Below are 16,606 nucleotides of genomic sequence, written 5' to 3'. Positions count from 1 at the left end.
ACTTACGGAAAGGGTTATGCGGCTAAATGAAAAAAGAAGAAGAGTTTGTTTATGCCGCCAGCTTTTCCTATTAATTAACCTCAAATATAGTTATTTTTTTTATTCTACAAATAATATAAGCACAAAATGGCAAATTCATTAATGTCAGAATTAAATGAAGCTGTACTTAAGAAAACAACGAATTTATCTTTTCTAAATGACAGAGTTTCTGGTTATAACTGGAATGAAGGGTTAAATTATGATAAACTGATGCAAAGTTACCTACATAGTGGATTCCAGGCTACTAGTTTTGGTCTAGCCGTAGAAGAAATTAAGAAAATGTTACATTGTAGAAAACAACCAATTCCTGAAGAAAAATTCATTGACAATGACGACGAGTTCACAGTTGTTAAAAATAATTGTACCATATTTTTGGGGTACACGTCTAATTTGATATCTAGCGGCTTAAGAGAAACTATAAAATTTTTAGTTCGACATAAAATGGTAAAAATTGTTTTTTATTTGGACTAAACATTTTGGAATTTTTGTTTGTTTTATTAATTGTATACATATTTATTTTTTGTTTACTTACAGATAAAATTTTGTTTTTGTCCAAATATAATTTATTTTAGTTATATTTATGGGGACGAAATTTAATTGCAGTCTTCTATATAGACTTTCCTATAATTATATAATGTTGACGTTTGAGTATTGCAATTAGGTACATTGTTGTAGGTAGATTGTATAGTAACCACTGCCGGTGGTGTCGAAGAAGACCTCATTAAATGTCTTGCTCCTACTTTTGTAGGTGATTTTCATTTAGACGGTAAAACTTTAAGAGATTGTGGCATAAATCGAATTGGTAACTTACTGGTACCAAATGATAATTATTGTAGCTTTGAAAATTGGATTCTACCCATTCTTGATGAGCTGTTAAAGGAACAGAAAGATGGTGTCCTTTGGACTCCTAGCAAGATAATTGAAAGACTAGGAAAAGAAATTAACAATGAAGAAAGTGTATATTATTGGGCGGCAAAAAATAAAATTCCTGTATTCTGTCCAGCCTTAACAGATGGTAGCCTTGGTGATATGATGTTCATGCATTCATTCAAAAATCCTGGACTGGTCGTGGATATTATTTCAGGTAATGAATTCTTGAAATTGATAAAATAATAAAGGACTACAATGCTAATTTAATCATTTTGAGTATGTACTTTCTCTTTTTGTTATAATTCTTTACTTTCCAATCTTCTTTAATCAGTTTTTGTATGCCTACTATTTCCTTTCTCCAGCTATTAAATGTCTTTCTATTGGACAATACAAAGTGTTTTGTTTCTTCTTAAATTTATGTTCTTTTTGTTGTCATTTCTAAGTTATAGAAAAATTGAACACATTTATTCTTCTGTTCTTCCCTCTTGAATTCATACATTTTTTTTGGTTGTTTGTTTATTTAGCCTTTATTGCTCCTTTCTGTTTTATTTGTTAGATTCCTATATTAAGATCAGCCCAATTAACTGAATGTGTTATGAAAATTAAATATTTATTGAGTGTTGTCTTTGAGTATGAATCGCATGGTTGTTTGGAACTAAATTTTGCCATTATCAAAGATAATTTTAAATAACATTTTGTTTGGATAGAATTTACCATTCTATTTGTCTAAAGAGTCACTAACAATATCAAACAGGCTTCTATGACCTCTCAAATAATCAAAACACTTGTTAAGCTGTTAAATTTTGGTATACTTGAAAAACATGACCAATAGCAAAATCTTTTTTTAGGAATTGATCGTAGCTACAAAATTAATTATTTGACAATTAATTTGCAACAAGTTCTCTGGTAAAATTCGTTAGGTTTTGCTGACTTTTCACTGTAAACTTTTTAGTGGGTAAAATAGACTTATATTTAATTTTAATTTGAAATTGCCCATAATTCATTCAAATTTCAGATTTAAGAAGGATTAATTTGATGGCTATGAAATCAGTACACACAGGAATGGTGATACTAGGAGGTGGCCTCATAAAACATCACATTTGCAACGCTAATTTAATGGTAAATAAAATATTTCAAAAATATATATTAAACTATTGAAAAATTTTACTTAATATTATGTAAAAAGTATACTTTTCTACTATACTATATATGTTGTTATGGTATGAATATATCCAAAATAAATTATTAAATAATAATAAGATATAAATAAAGCAATAAGTTCAGTTTTGTTATTCGGTTACTTAGAGCAGTTTATCACAATAAAATAAATAACATTCTTTATATTAAGTTTTGACCAACACTATAATCTAAATTATTATTTAATTTTGACAAATCCTGTATATTCAAAGAATTTAATCCATAAATTGACAGATAAAACAGGAGCACCAACTTCAAAAATTTGTGTGACATACCAACATAAATTTTAAGGTTATAAATGATAAAATATAAAAATTTTGACAACTGCAATGATAAAATTAATAACATAGGAATGAAATAAATACAACAAAGAAATTATAGAATAATATTATTTGAATAAAGTCACAATAATTTAAAAATTTAGAAATGACAATTTAGTAACTAACTTTTAAAATAAATATCATTGGTTAAAAAAAGTTTGTTTAAAAAAAAAAAAAAGAATGAAGAAAGAAATCAACAACGAGACATTTTTTTGCAAGAGAAAAAAGAGTAAAATAATTTAATTGAAATTTAAAAAAATTAAAATCTTGATATAAAAGGTATAAAATATTCAAAGGATTGATAATTAATAATTGTTAAGTGTAGTAATAAGAAATTAGTGAAAACAATTAAATAAAGTGAAATAAGTGAGAATACTCACAAAGGGACAATTTCCAAGATAAAGAAGTTGTGAAAAGGAAAAGAACAGGAGTGGAACTACAGCGGAGTATCTGTTTATTCTGCAAGGCCGTAACAATTTCCAATTTAAAAAAAATAAAAAATAAAAATACAACATAACAAACACTTAAGGTACTGTTCTATTAAGTTTAAGTATTTCTTTTAGTATATAATATTTGAGTTCACATTTCCATATAATTTAGTTTTATGAGTGTAATTATGAGTATGAATGAATGTTTGTAAAATAAAATAATTGTAATAGCTAATTAAGAAATTGTATATTTTGAATATTTTATTCATTATAAAGAACAGACTCGGTCTTAAAACTATTATAATCTGACCTTATAACCATAACAATTTATCGCAATAAAAATTTTTTAATTTGACCTCACAATATAATACCCTGAGAATAAAAAAAATAATAACATAATAAAATAAAGAAATTCAAATAATTATTAATGGCGCCCAAATTAAAAATCTGATTTTATTTAAAATAAAATTTATAAAAATAAACATTACACACTATTAATACCATAACAATGTATACTGTAAAACTTCACATGTTTTTGAAAATGAAAACCTTAAGGATCTTTGTTCGCTGTCTGTCTGTCAAGTCCATTATCTGGTGGAAAACTATACAATTGTAATTAAATCTTAAAAAAATATAGTCTTTATTTAAGTACTCAATCAAATATCAAAGTTAAGCAATTATATACAGAAAATCAAAATTTTTTTTACGCAACTCTCACATTTGATATTTTATTTTAGAGAAATGGTGCCGATTATTCCGTTTTTGTAAATACTTCCTCAGAATTCGATGGCAGTGATGCGGGTGCCAGACCGGACGAAGCTAAATCATGGGGAAAAATTAAAAAAGATGCAAATCCCGTGAAAGTATATGCAGACGCGACTTTAGTGTTTCCTTTATTGGTCGCTCAAACGTTTGCTAAAGATTATTTTGCTCCCAATACTTCTAATTAAAATATTTAAATTCAACCACGAGTTTTATTAAGTCCATGGAAATCTCTTCGTTTGGTAACGTAGCTTTGATAGATTTAAATTGATTATTCACCGACAAGCCTCCCGACACAAGAAGTGTATTAATCTTTTTTCCCCATGATCAGCATCCTCCTTCAAACCTTGGGAGAGGACCACCGAAGTCCCCGTCTCTTTTGCTCAATACCCTCGGACCCCCATTTGTTACTGGTATTTATAATACTAGGGTTTATAAAAAATCTTGTAGACTGTAAAGACTTCAATCCATTATTTTTGTGTGTACTTCAAAAATTCGAGAGTAAAGGTTAACTTGAGGGTGAAGGAATATTATAAATTTGACAAGTAAAATTATGATATGTGATGTATATATACAAATTTATCAATATAAAAAGCTTAATTAGATAATCATATATTATTTAATATCAATTGTCATATTTCTTTTATCTAACGTATAGTATTCAGTTTAAAATTTCTCTTTTGAGATAATTCTACAGCCTTTGACAAAATAATTTGTACATCCATAGGGGGGAAATTTTGAAGTAATTTTAGATTGGATGGGAAATCTCCTTCTAATAGTTGATTTCGCAATATTCTAAAAAAACATAGAAAATAGAATATTGATTTCATTCGCTAAAATTAAGCTTTATTTTTAAACTCACACTATCATAGCGCAGCACACAAATAAAAGAAAATTAAATCTTTTTTTATCCGATAATAACGAATCCCATATCCTAAGTACGTCTGGTAAAGGAAATTCTTGAGATAATAAAAGTGTTATCCACCTAAAATCATAAACTTGGATTAAATTATGTGTATAATGAATTCACGCCCCTCAAAAGTTTAATGGAAATTAAAATGTCGAACACTACATTTACTTCTTCGCCCTTTTTTTAATACATAGGGAGGGTTGATACTTTGGAAGCTTTGATTCACTTTCAAAGTTAGAGCCTAAATTTGTTGGGGTATAATAGAGGTAGCAATGTAGTTTTATGCCAGGGACACTTGACAAGATGTGCTTATTACAATAACATCCGTGGCTTTGATAAAAAATACTGAAAAACAAAATATACAAGAAAGAATAAAAACAGTTGTGAAAAGGGAAGTTCACGGTATGTCTCAACTCCGGTAAGCGTTGCACCTGAAAATGAAGAGAGGCAAAAAGGAGATTATAAAGAGGATATTAGAATGGAAAAAATGTAAACTAAAAAGGTATCATCATACAACACCCTAAAGGGTAAGTTATTTAAAATGTCTTGAAATATGTGGTGGAAATACTTACCTAAAACTGTAATATTGTGGTTTCAATTCTAACTGTTGAAATTTCAGCCACACATCTAAATCACTAATTTTTAATTGACTTAATAACCTATTCATCATCTCATTAATTCCTCTATCAGATTCATCTAAGCTTTTTATAAAAAAATCTCTTATTTCAGACATTAAATTTGTGAAACAGAAAAAACAATCGGCTTCAGCATGCTCTGTAACAAAATAAATTAGTTGAGCAATAATAGTAGATATTTGAAGTATTTTTATTGTTTGCAAACAAGCTTTCCTCAGTATTCAGTTTATACAATTAAAGTATGCAGTAGAGAACCCAAAAAAAACCTACACAATTAAGAACAATAATTGTTGGAAGCATTTGAAAGCATTGATATTTTTTAACAAAGAATAGTTTAAATAGGGACAAAGGGCCTATTCCTAACATCCTACTCTATAGTTTATTTGTTAAAGAAGGATTGGGAAATTTCCCGCCGAAGATGTTTCTCCCACTGGAATTGTTTTCGTGAGTGAAAGTTTATTGGTAGGAAAATTGAATATAAATAGGTAGATCAAATTTTAGTTTACCTACACAAGCACATTATATATTTTCCTGCTTTTAAAAAATATTGCCGCGTATTTGTCAAAGATTTCAACTGTTTTTCAATTTCTACGAACCTCTAAATGATATATCTACATCAGAAGCAAATGCAAAATATATTGGTCCAACAATTTCATTCATTCCTTGAACATAACCTTGACCGGGATTTAGTTTGGCATATAAAAATAATATCCTTTCAACAACTTCCCAATGAGCTTCCTTTCCTTCCGTCATAGGTGCATAGTCCTCATTAGCTTTTTTTGATGAGAGAGCAATCTAAAAATTCAGTCATTTCATTATTTGTCTTTTTTATTTAAATTACACTACCAATACCCGATAAATATCACAATGATATAAGACAGTTGCTACTTAAGATTTGAGATATGGCAACACTGATGTGAATATGGCAAATCTGACATTGCCATCATAAAGTTCAACATTTTTAATGGTAAACATACTCGGAACGTGTTGTCATACAAGTACTATTTGAGTAGTTTACAGATACTTGAAACATTCATCTTGGTGAAAAAATATAGTAAAGTATCTTTTTTATCACATCAAACTATCTGATTTGAAAAACATATTAATGTATAGACAATATCATTTTAAGGAATAAAATCCCAAATACATATATCTAGACTAACAAAATATAAAAGTTCTCTCGATTTTCTAACACTATGCCAGGTCAACATGCTAATACAAAGTAAACATGCTTATAATCATATTGTAGTTACCTGCTACTAAGACAGATCCACGTTAATGCTGTGTAACAAGTTGCGATTAAAATGCAGAAAATAGTTCAGGAGGTAAAGTTCAGAATTATATTTAATGAAATACTTTTCAAATTCCAACTAACTTTCAATTAAATTTATTATTAACTTTAAAAAAATTACCATGTTTAACTTAAAATTAAAAATATTTTCAACAATTTCCTGCTTTTGACCTAATATCTCATACTTTGATAAAAAATTATAAGATAATTTCTAAAGATTCCTCATTCTTTTCTATTTGACAATGGAAACTTGAATATATTTTGAAAAGGGTGGGTAAGGAATGATTTTTTTTTCCAACATTCTACACCATTGCCTTACTTAGAGCTTGAACAGAAATAGCAAAATCATTTAATAGCAGACATTAAGGAATAATATAGCTGCAGAGAAAAAAGTTTCCTATATCAGGGCCATTACTAAAATAAACAGCAATCACATAAAAATGTCATATCTCTCAAAAAAATTACTACAACAAAGTAATTACCTGAGAAAAATATTTGTAAATCTAAGTGAGACAAGAAAAGGAATCAAAACAATAGGAACATAAAAGAATAAGAAACTGTAATATATAAATATAATAAAAGACAGTTAAAATAACAAGAAATACCAAAAAAAAAAAAGAATAGAGTCTAAGAATAATATGGAAAAACCAAATAAAGAAACTGGAGAAAAGGAGGAATTTAGAACAGTAGAAGAACAAAAACCTTGTAGACAACTTAAAATGTAAAAGGAAAAGTAGTATTTGAGTTTCAGTACTAAAATTTTATACAAAATGCCCAAATTGATGTGAATTTAACTATTGCTTTCAATAAATAAAAGTATAATTGTCTATTAATAATAGAAATTGTTTAAAGTAGGTTTTTATAAAATAGATTTTGATTAGAAACAAATTTTGTACCTCACCTCCATCTATTTTTTTTATACCTTAGTAATTCCCAATCCCTTTCTTTCAACATTGGCACATTTGAGAACACTTCTTTGTACCCTAGTGTGCAGTCTTTTTACGTCATTACTATCAACTATTTCTTTACAGGGGAATTCTGTAGGTTGTTGGAAAAATGAAATATCTGGACACAGTCTTCTAACGTCTTTATCTATTTGGAGTAAAACCTCATTGTCTTTGAAAAAAGTTTGCCATTCACTGTTAGGGTTGATATTTAGAGGATGATCACCAAATGTAACATCTCCATTGGATTCTTTTTCACCAGGCATTACAATCATTTCTTCTACATAAAAATGTTATTTTAAAACTTAAATATACAATAGTGATTGTACTTACTTATGAACTGTTTGTAAAGGTTCCTTTTTTCTTGAAGACATGTTTCCCAAATATTTTGTTCTGGTGGTAGATAGTTTAACAAAAGTTTCCAACATAAAGGACGCTTTATCTGATCGTCAGGAATACCTTAAAGTAAATCATCAAACATTCTTAATTCTATATCCATTAATAATATTTTCGAACAAACCTTGAAAACAAAGTGTCTTTAGTGCGTCTACGTCTATAATATCTTGTAGTAAAATTTCGTCAAATTCTTTTAACCTGAAATTCAAATGTATGAATAAATTTAATAATCTTCTTATAACCAAGAGTAAATAAAAAAACATGAATCAAAATTATTGTGAAATCATAATTTCAATTATTTGTAGTATAGTAGTAGTAGATTTAATTAGTATTTTTTGTTATAAATTACCTCGCTTTATATGCCATAATTATATTAACATTAATGATTAGTTTCTTCGTTGATTTGCTTTCTTTTTGTCATATTGTGGGAGGCGGTAAACGGCGGGGAGTGTATGATTAAAAAACAAAGACGATTGACGGATGACAAATGATTGAACAAAACACATCAATGTTATAAACAGTTCAAGCAAATGATTCAAGGTTAATTTCTCATTTTTCTTTTAGAGACCTATATGGGCCTGCAGCTAATTATGTGTACAGTGACTTCATACAGACAGTGTGGCCACATGAGAGTGGCCGCCATCTTTAACCCAATTTAGCTGATTTAGCATTTGTTCTTCTCATAACAAAGCTTATAAAAAAGTAATTTGTATTCTCAAATACTTAATCAAAAACTTTTCAATGGCTCAATAGTATTTTTAACTAAAAAATAATAGTAAAATAATTTATTTTGTGTTAAACATGGCGGCCTATATTTCTAACAATTTCGTAAATAATATGAGTCTGTGTCGAAGGCTCCAATGGCAATGTTAAATTCGAAACGTGTACTTCATACTTTTATCATTTCGAAGGGTAAACCTGAAGAATGCCGTTGTTTAGGTTCGAGTAACTAACTACTGGACGTGGCCCGGCTGTTTTCTCGGTGTAGATGCCTAATGTAGTCGTTTGTAGTGTAGTCCTCGGACAAGTTTTTAGCTTTTGAAATATTTTTCTTGTGGTTTCCTCCATAATATATCCAATCATCTTTCGGTCTAATCCTTACTATGGTAAATATTATTATGGTAATGTATCTCGACGCCATAGATGTATATAGTATGATGGAGGATGGCTTGATGAGTCATAATCTTGACTTGCTCGTCTTGTCCACCATGAATGGTGGAATTGGTATTGAATGTCATCCTTTGCTCCAGGGTGATTTCTTCTCCCGCGATGTTCCTTCATCACTGTATAATTACGCAATTAAAATGGCAATAAAAAATAAATCTGATACCGTATCATTTATCGATTCTTAAACAGTTATGTGTATGACCAATCGTTCGTAAACATCCACATTAGATAATAATCGTTGGCATGGATACGAACTCTTTGATCTGTGACCGAAATACAAGGGCTGTTTCTCACAATATCATTATAGATATAACTTTCATCCCTAACAGTAGCCGAAAAAGAGAACATTCATGTCTCTAGACGGTAGTATTAAATCAAACTCCCTCTCGGAATCATCGGGTAGTTCTAGTAATCATTTGCCGTTTTATCAGGAACATTTTGATATTATGACCGATTTAGCGTTGAATGGAAGTCCTGCGTCTAATTTAACAAGGAGCGGTACTGTAAAAAGAGCTGATGGGTCTCACTTCTTTATTAAAAAAAATGTTGTTGGTAGAAGTTTTTCCGAAGATGATGATAGTGTTTTTTTATCCAAAGATAAAGTTAATCCTGTCGGTTCTTGTTTAAATAATCGATTTAGAAGATCTTTGGATAGTACGTTTAGGTAAGCACCTTCTATTTGTTTATTTAGCGTCACTCTTCGACACTAGACAGTCGCCCCCTTAAAAATGCCAGGTTGGAAAATGATATTGTGTGTATTTAGGAAGTTATCCCATAACCATAATGGGTTTACAAATGTAGAGTAGAAACTCATCATTAAAAATTGTAAAGAGTTGTATTTAATATACTAGCGAAGAAAATTTCAGTAAAATTAAATACGAAGATGAATTTGTTGCTTCGAAGTCTATTCAAAACTCGTACATTTTGCATTTATTGGTTAGGTTAGGTTATATGGCAATATAATTGAATCTATTTTAGGAGAAGTTTGGAATCGATATCGGAGCATAAAAAGACGAAACCATTCTCTCCCACACGTACGCTAAGTACTAGTAGAGGTAGTTCTTTGGATTTATTTTCTTCTGAACAAGACTGTGCCGTTAGGAGCTCAACAAATAATAAAAACGACGAAGACGAAACCGTCCTAAGTCCGGCATCTAGTTATCTTTCTTGGATAGAAAGTGTTAATAATATTGAGAATACGACAACAGAAGTTCAACCTAATGATAAAAATGATGTAGAAGGAAAAGTTGGAGAGTGGAACAACTTTTGGTTGAATTATAATACTGCTAGAAATCGATATATGTCTAGCACTTATCTAACCGATGATAGAATGGTAAGAACAAATCAATTTAACCAAAAAAATGTCTGGAGTGTTTATTGATAGTTTATGAATTTTTAGTAAAAAATAGAATTTAATTTTGTTAATTTGTTCATAACTATTTTTTTATTTGTTATAGGCAGATGATGTATCGGAAGCGATAAGCAGTAATAGCACGCAGAAGGGATTAGGCGAAAAACCACCTGGAGAATGTATATTTTTAACGGTTGACGAGATTCATGAAGCATTGAAATATTCTAAAAAGCTCACAGAAATTCTTCAAACAGCTTTAATACGAAGCAACCATGATTGCGAAAATTCAAATCCAGAAACTTCTTTCTATTCAGAATCATTTTCCAGACGAGTAAGTTTTTGTTTTAATAAATTCAACTCATCAATCTATCTACCAATGGTGAATAATATGATCTTAACCAAATTTCGACCTAGGTTAGGTTAGGTTAACAGGGTGATCTCCACTTTTCAGCCGAGATCCACTCGGAGACCTTGCTGGCTTTTCAGTCAGCACCATTTCACTCCCTATCTCTTCCGTTGCCAGATCATTGTCCCCTTCCCAAACTTTTCCAGTTTGTAATGAAGTGATTCAGGTCCTTAACACCCAGCTCCTCTGCTTCTTCCAGACGTTCCAATGTTTCACTCCCCATGCATTATAATCGTTTCGACGCCAATGCTGTGCAGTGACACATTAGGTGTTCTATTGTCTTTTCCTCTTCACTGCATTCTGCACAGAGATCGTCGGTTGTGCTACCCATTTTCCAGAGTCTAGAGCCTACAGTGCAGTGACCGCTAATCACTACTACGACCTTTCGGATCGAGGCTTTCCCATAGCCTAGCAGTTCTCTACCTCTTCTGTAGCACCGGCCACAAGGCATCGGCACTTCTACATTGCTGTGTCCAGGTCTCCAGCAGAGTCTAACCTTTCGGTCACGAATCCATGACAGGGCTTCGCGACAGCTCACCACTGACCTAGATTTCATCTCTGCATCGGATTAGTTTCGCGGCTCGTTATATTGCCCACAGCTCGGTCTGCAGTATGTTGCAGCCATTTCTAAGCCTCAAGGATTCCCTTATTCCCAGAACTTCAGAGTACTCCCGCTCCCGTCCGTTCGCCCTTTACGGACCCGTCCGTGAAGATCGAGTTACTTACTGTTCCTGGGTTCTCTTCCCAGTCTTCTCTCGTTGGTATGAGGATGTTCAGGTCTATATCAAAAGTCAGTCTAGCAGTAGTGTAGTCGGTGCGTTGTTTCAACACACCTTTGTCTACTGTATCCGCCATATTCTCCATCTCCCTTAGTATCCTGGTGTGCCCATAATTGGATTGTTTCCACAGCCCAGTTTCCCCCAGTCTGAGGGCACTTTTAGCTGCTAAAGTATGTGCAGATCCAGTGGTTTCAGATTGAGCAGCACATCCAGTGCGGCCTGGGGTGTGCTTCTTTGTGCTCCCGTTATGCCTAAGGCTGCTAGCCTTTGTACCTTGGCGAGTTTTTCCGTATATGTCTTCTTATTTAGGCCTCCCACCACACTACGGCTCCGTAAGTTATAATGTATCTTATCTCTGTATAAAGCCAGTGTATAAGCTTTGGTTGTAGTCCCCATTTTCTTCCAAACCTTTTCCTTCGGAAACGTTCTCTTTATAGTACCGATTTTTCGCTACGAGACTTATTATTCGGTCCATTGAAAGAGGCATTTGGCTAACGGCGATTCGAAATCGATGCGGAGTTCACGAAAAGGCATCAGAAATTTTTGATTTACCCCATCCTCCTTTAATCTTTTCGAATATTCTACGTATTGTACCATTTCAGAATTCATCACCAAAAGAAGATAATGGTTCAATTTTTACTAAAGAAGATTTGAAAAGAGTCGCGAGAGAACGATCCGCGTCATACATAATAACAACTCAAGAACATATGAAACAAAAGGAGTTGGTTAAACCGAGTAACCAGTCGTCGAGTACGAGTTGCATTAACGCTATTTTAAATACTGGTGTAGCTGACATTCTAAAAAGAGTGATCAGCAAGAGACGCGACATTATGACACCGGATGACATGTCCTCGGTAACGAGAAAAAGTTTTTCGGAATGGGGTGGCAAATGATTTTTATTTGTGAAATATTATTATAAGAGTAAATATCACGCTTCATGTTTATATTATAATTATTGTGTTAAATCAAGAGATGTGTGAATTATTTTATTTTTTCTACGCCCATGTCTGTAAACGTCAAAAATCGCACTGACAACATTCCTTGTAAATGACATTTAATAATAACATACACGTAACGAGATCTCATAACATACACGTGTGTTTTGAGAAGAAAACTTAAAATTCTTGGTTTAATTAAATTAGAATCAAATTTTTATTTACGTAATATTTTATTTGGTCTATTTACACAAATTTAGTCAATAAAAAAAAAAAAAAAAACTTTTAGCATTAGCGATTTGATTGAAAGAGTGATGCCCCTAAATGTAGGCAGCACATTATACAATTTCTTTAAAAATAGGACACGTTTTCTTAAGTAGCATGTATAAATGGACGTAGAAAAAGTATAGTACATTACAAAAGTTGTAAGCCCATTACGCATTCATTAAATTTTTCACTTACAACTTTTATTACGTAATATACTATTAAAATGTATATTGACAATATTATTTGTTTTTATTGATAAGTTGGAATTTTTGGAAACTATTTAACACATTGAAATCATTATGCAACAAAAATATTGTAATAGATAGATTAACAACAATAAAATTCAATAGCCCGAAGGGCAGCGAGACTAGACGAATTGTTCAGAAAATACAAAGTTAAATTGCCAAGAAATAAAGTGGTTGTATGCGTGGGATTAAAAACGTTTATATTCAAAAATTAAGTTTTTAAAAGTTTTTCGTCTCCACCAAATCTCCTTACATCTTCACCCACTTGGTCATTTCATGTTGCTCTTGGTTTTTCCAGTGGGCGCCTCCCTTTCTCTTATTGTTCTCTTCATCCCTTCCTCTTACATGGCGCAGCCATCTAATTCTTCTACTTCTCATCACACCCACATTTTCGGGTCGTCTGTACCGGTCCCTAAATTCTCTGTTTTTCAGTATTCTTCTTCGAAAACTGGCCCATATATCCTCCTTAATATTTCATTTTCAAATGTTATTAACTTCTCCTGGGTGTGTTTTGTTAGTGTCCACACCTCAGATTTATACAAAAAAAATTGGCTGTATATGACTGTGTACATTCTCCAAAAATACTTCTATTTTATTATTGCTGTTTATAGTAAATCCTATGTACTCAAATTCTTCAGTAATTTTAAAGCTGTATTCAATTATTGGGCTCTGCAACTCTTCCTACTTTCATATATTCAGTATTATCCTCATTTACCTCCAATCCTAGTTTTCGTGCTTTTTCTAAGAATACTTGTGCCTCTAATTTCAGGTCACTCTTACAGTCCGCTGTTGAAGCTACATCATCAGCATAAGCTAAAATATTTATTTTCCCTCCAATATTTGATTCTCTTGGAATAGCTTCAGGTGCTATTCAAGCGTCCACAGTGAGCCATTTTCAACAGAGGCAAAAAAAATATATATAGTCAAATATTGTCCGTAGAAAATCACAAGAATGAAATAGATAAATATATTTAGTTTTCTAACTAGCATATGGATAATCAAATTTTTGGTCTATAATAAGTAAAATGTTAAAGATTAAATATATCATTTGAAATTTGTAGCTTTAGATACTTCTAGATATGAAAATGAATTAATTCTTCTGACCACGTCAAGTTATATCAATTGAAAAATTTTTTTTAAAAAATTGATATGCTACAATTGATTCGTGGCCGAATGATTTTCCAGTGTCTGAACCAAATAAAAAAAGAATTTGACGTCACTAAAGAACTCTATATTGACTATTAACATTATCAATGTGCAACTTTAAATCTGAAGGATAACTTAAAACATCACTAGATACCGAAGCTACACTATCACCAAAATCATTTCTTGGATTCAAATGTATCTGGAAGTCCCATTGTCGCTTCGTTCTGAATTGTTTATTTCTCATATCTGTCGATTTCTGCTCTTTCTTCGTTTTTAGAATATTCATTATGTCTGGTCTGATGTCTCCTCTATCAGTAAATAGACCAATCGCACTGAGAGTTTCTCCATTTACGTGCGTGAGTTCTTTACTATTCAACTGAAAAGGGTTCGTGTTCACCTGCCTTTCTTCGTGACTGAAAAATTTCATTAAATACTTAATATGACAAAATTTAAATATATGCTTCGAGCCGTTGATGCAAAAACTAATAATCACAATAATCTTTTTCGCTTATACGAGGGTTGCTACCTAAGTTTTGAGATATGGCGACAAATCATACATATATGCATATAAACCCGAAATTGAACAATCAAACGAATAAAAAGTGTATTGATTCTAATGGAGAATATCTAATCTTAAGTAACAAACCTCGTATAATAAGATTGTAAGTAATGAGGGTTTCCGTTTACCCTTTAATTTGTTTGCTTTTTGAATTTTGATGCATTTGTTCAAATTGTTCATCATCAAAAATAACGCTGTCCGTATCTGAAGTTTCTTCATACGTAACCGACCTATTTGTGATTGAAGTTGCTTTACTTGATACTGATTTTATATTATTTCCTTCTTTGGAAATCACATCAAACATTTTTTTAACTCTTTTGAGAGTTGTTGGTTTCACATTAACAGAGTCGTCGATCGGTATAATATTTTTATCTAAAAAAATTCAAAATTACATTGAGAAGTTCTTTGGATATTGAGTAAATTAAGTTATAATTAATAAAAAATGCTTATTAACGGACTTACCGTGAACTTTTTCTTCGTTAAAAATGTAACTTTTGTTAACATTATTAGTTTGTAAATAATTCATCAAATTTCTGTATGGCGCAATATTGACTATATTAAAACACGATTTTACCAACTTCACCTTTTTTCTGGACACTTGTGTGTCAACGCTGATTGTTCGATTTTTACTAAATATGTTAAAAGTTTTTGTTTTAGCTTCCAAATTTTTATCAGCTTCGACTGAAAGACGGCATGTTTGGAATTTTTCTGATTTACTAGAAATTTTATATTTTGGAGAAACATTTCGTACAACTGAATTGGTGCTTTTATTTTGGAGCAATTTAGTGAGTTCCGCCTCATAATCAATCATATTCAGTTCACTGGAAAACTTTCGCGATAACAATTTCAATTCCGGCAAGATATCTATAACGGAATAGGATTTTTTCGTTTCTTGAATCAAATTATCTTTTACAGGACACATCCAGCGGACAATGCAGGGAAGTAAGTTGGCGTAATTAGGTATTTCGGGAAATTTGAATTTAAAATCTTCTATGTCACACTTGGCCCGGGTTTCACTTAAAATATTGTTCATAAGCTCGTGATATTTGTTGATGTAGTTTATTGCTGACTTGTACGTTAACACATTTTCTTCGTCCAAACTAACATTGCTTTGATATGGTAATTCTGAACTCGTTTGAGTTGAAAAATGTTTATTTTTCTTTGTATTCATGGAACAGTGACGATATGTAGGCGATCTGCTGTACGAAGAAATTAAACAAAAGTTTTCCTGCATATTTGATACATCGCTAAAAATTTTTACACTTCAAAAGTCATCGTGACTATACTGACTGACACTTATTTGACAAGTTTACGTTAATATATCGAGGTATAGGAAAAAAACTACTAAAAAGTGAGTCAAACTACTAAAAACAGTCACCCTCCAAATTTATATAGAAGAATCGATTTTATGTCTCATGCACTATACTAGTTCCGTCAATGGAAGTATCAGACTTTAAATGCGTCAACAAATGTTTTTGTATATGTCGCACATCTCATGGGGGTTTGGCAATTAAGGTACCATAACCACAAAATCTGTTATCATAACACGTCAGCTGAAAATTGACACTACATTTGAATTACACTTGTGAGAGTGATCCAATTTCGGTTATGTCCATAAAGCTTGACGTTTGAGGTGAATATTTTAGTGTTTGGTAGTGTATGCAGAACGCAAAATTCTCAACGATTCTAATTTTTTATCATCTTTAGATGATCTAGTCAGCAAAGTCGCGGATCTCTTACCGAATAGCACATTCGAAAAAGAAAAAAAATCTCATTATTGAACTAACTTTTTTCAAAAAAATCGATGCAACCCGATACGTGAACTTTGGCGTCAAACCGACACATAACTACGAAAAACCATTACAGAAGTTTACTTATTTAAGAGACATAATAAAACGGTTTTTCATTATGTTGAAATAAGTGGACCTAACCTCAACAAAGTTACAAAGATTGGTGCAA

General features: G+C 31.4%; 4 protein-coding genes across 4 annotated transcripts; 2 read left to right on the top strand and 2 right to left on the bottom strand.

Annotated features, from left to right (window-relative positions):
- Nucleotides 1–47: 47 nt before the first annotated feature.
- Nucleotides 48–3,819, top strand: LOC130902094 (probable deoxyhypusine synthase). Its single transcript, XM_057813924.1, has 4 exons — nucleotides 48–483; nucleotides 715–1,123; nucleotides 1,925–2,028; nucleotides 3,592–3,819. Exons 1-4 carry the CDS (start codon nucleotides 127–129, stop codon nucleotides 3,802–3,804), a joined length of 1,083 nt encoding a protein of 360 aa, XP_057669907.1. The 5' UTR covers nucleotides 48–126; the 3' UTR covers nucleotides 3,805–3,819.
- A 348-nt stretch (nucleotides 3,820–4,167) lies between these two features.
- Nucleotides 4,168–8,302, bottom strand: LOC130902092 (TBC1 domain family member 13). The gene is made up of 8 exons (XM_057813922.1): nucleotides 8,142–8,302; nucleotides 7,917–7,990; nucleotides 7,730–7,855; nucleotides 7,375–7,676; nucleotides 5,758–5,956; nucleotides 5,099–5,300; nucleotides 4,479–4,601; nucleotides 4,168–4,411 (listed from the first exon to the last, which is right to left on the bottom strand). The coding sequence occupies exons 1-8, from the start codon at nucleotides 8,156–8,158 to the stop codon at nucleotides 4,264–4,266; spliced, it is 1,191 nt and encodes a 396-aa protein (XP_057669905.1). The 5' UTR covers nucleotides 8,159–8,302; the 3' UTR covers nucleotides 4,168–4,263.
- On the top strand, nucleotides 8,297–12,464 carry LOC130902093 (uncharacterized). Its single transcript, XM_057813923.1, has 4 exons — nucleotides 8,297–9,623; nucleotides 9,938–10,292; nucleotides 10,417–10,641; nucleotides 12,098–12,464. Exons 1-4 carry the CDS (start codon nucleotides 9,310–9,312, stop codon nucleotides 12,386–12,388), a joined length of 1,185 nt encoding a protein of 394 aa, XP_057669906.1. The 5' UTR covers nucleotides 8,297–9,309; the 3' UTR covers nucleotides 12,389–12,464.
- Nucleotides 12,465–14,151: 1,687 nt separating this feature from the next.
- LOC130902091 (uncharacterized) lies at nucleotides 14,152–16,230 on the bottom strand. Its single transcript, XM_057813921.1, has 3 exons — nucleotides 15,110–16,230; nucleotides 14,776–15,019; nucleotides 14,152–14,501 (listed from the first exon to the last, which is right to left on the bottom strand). Exons 1-3 carry the CDS (start codon nucleotides 15,879–15,881, stop codon nucleotides 14,162–14,164), a joined length of 1,356 nt encoding a protein of 451 aa, XP_057669904.1. The 5' UTR covers nucleotides 15,882–16,230; the 3' UTR covers nucleotides 14,152–14,161.
- Between the last annotated feature and the right edge of the window lie 376 nt (nucleotides 16,231–16,606).

This window comes from Diorhabda carinulata, chromosome X (genome assembly GCF_026250575.1).
Source record: "Diorhabda carinulata isolate Delta chromosome X, icDioCari1.1, whole genome shotgun sequence".
NCBI lineage: Eukaryota > Metazoa > Arthropoda > Insecta > Coleoptera > Chrysomelidae > Diorhabda > Diorhabda carinulata.
The sequence above is the reverse complement of the archived record's forward strand: the minus strand, read 5'-3'. Positions and strand labels throughout refer to the sequence as shown.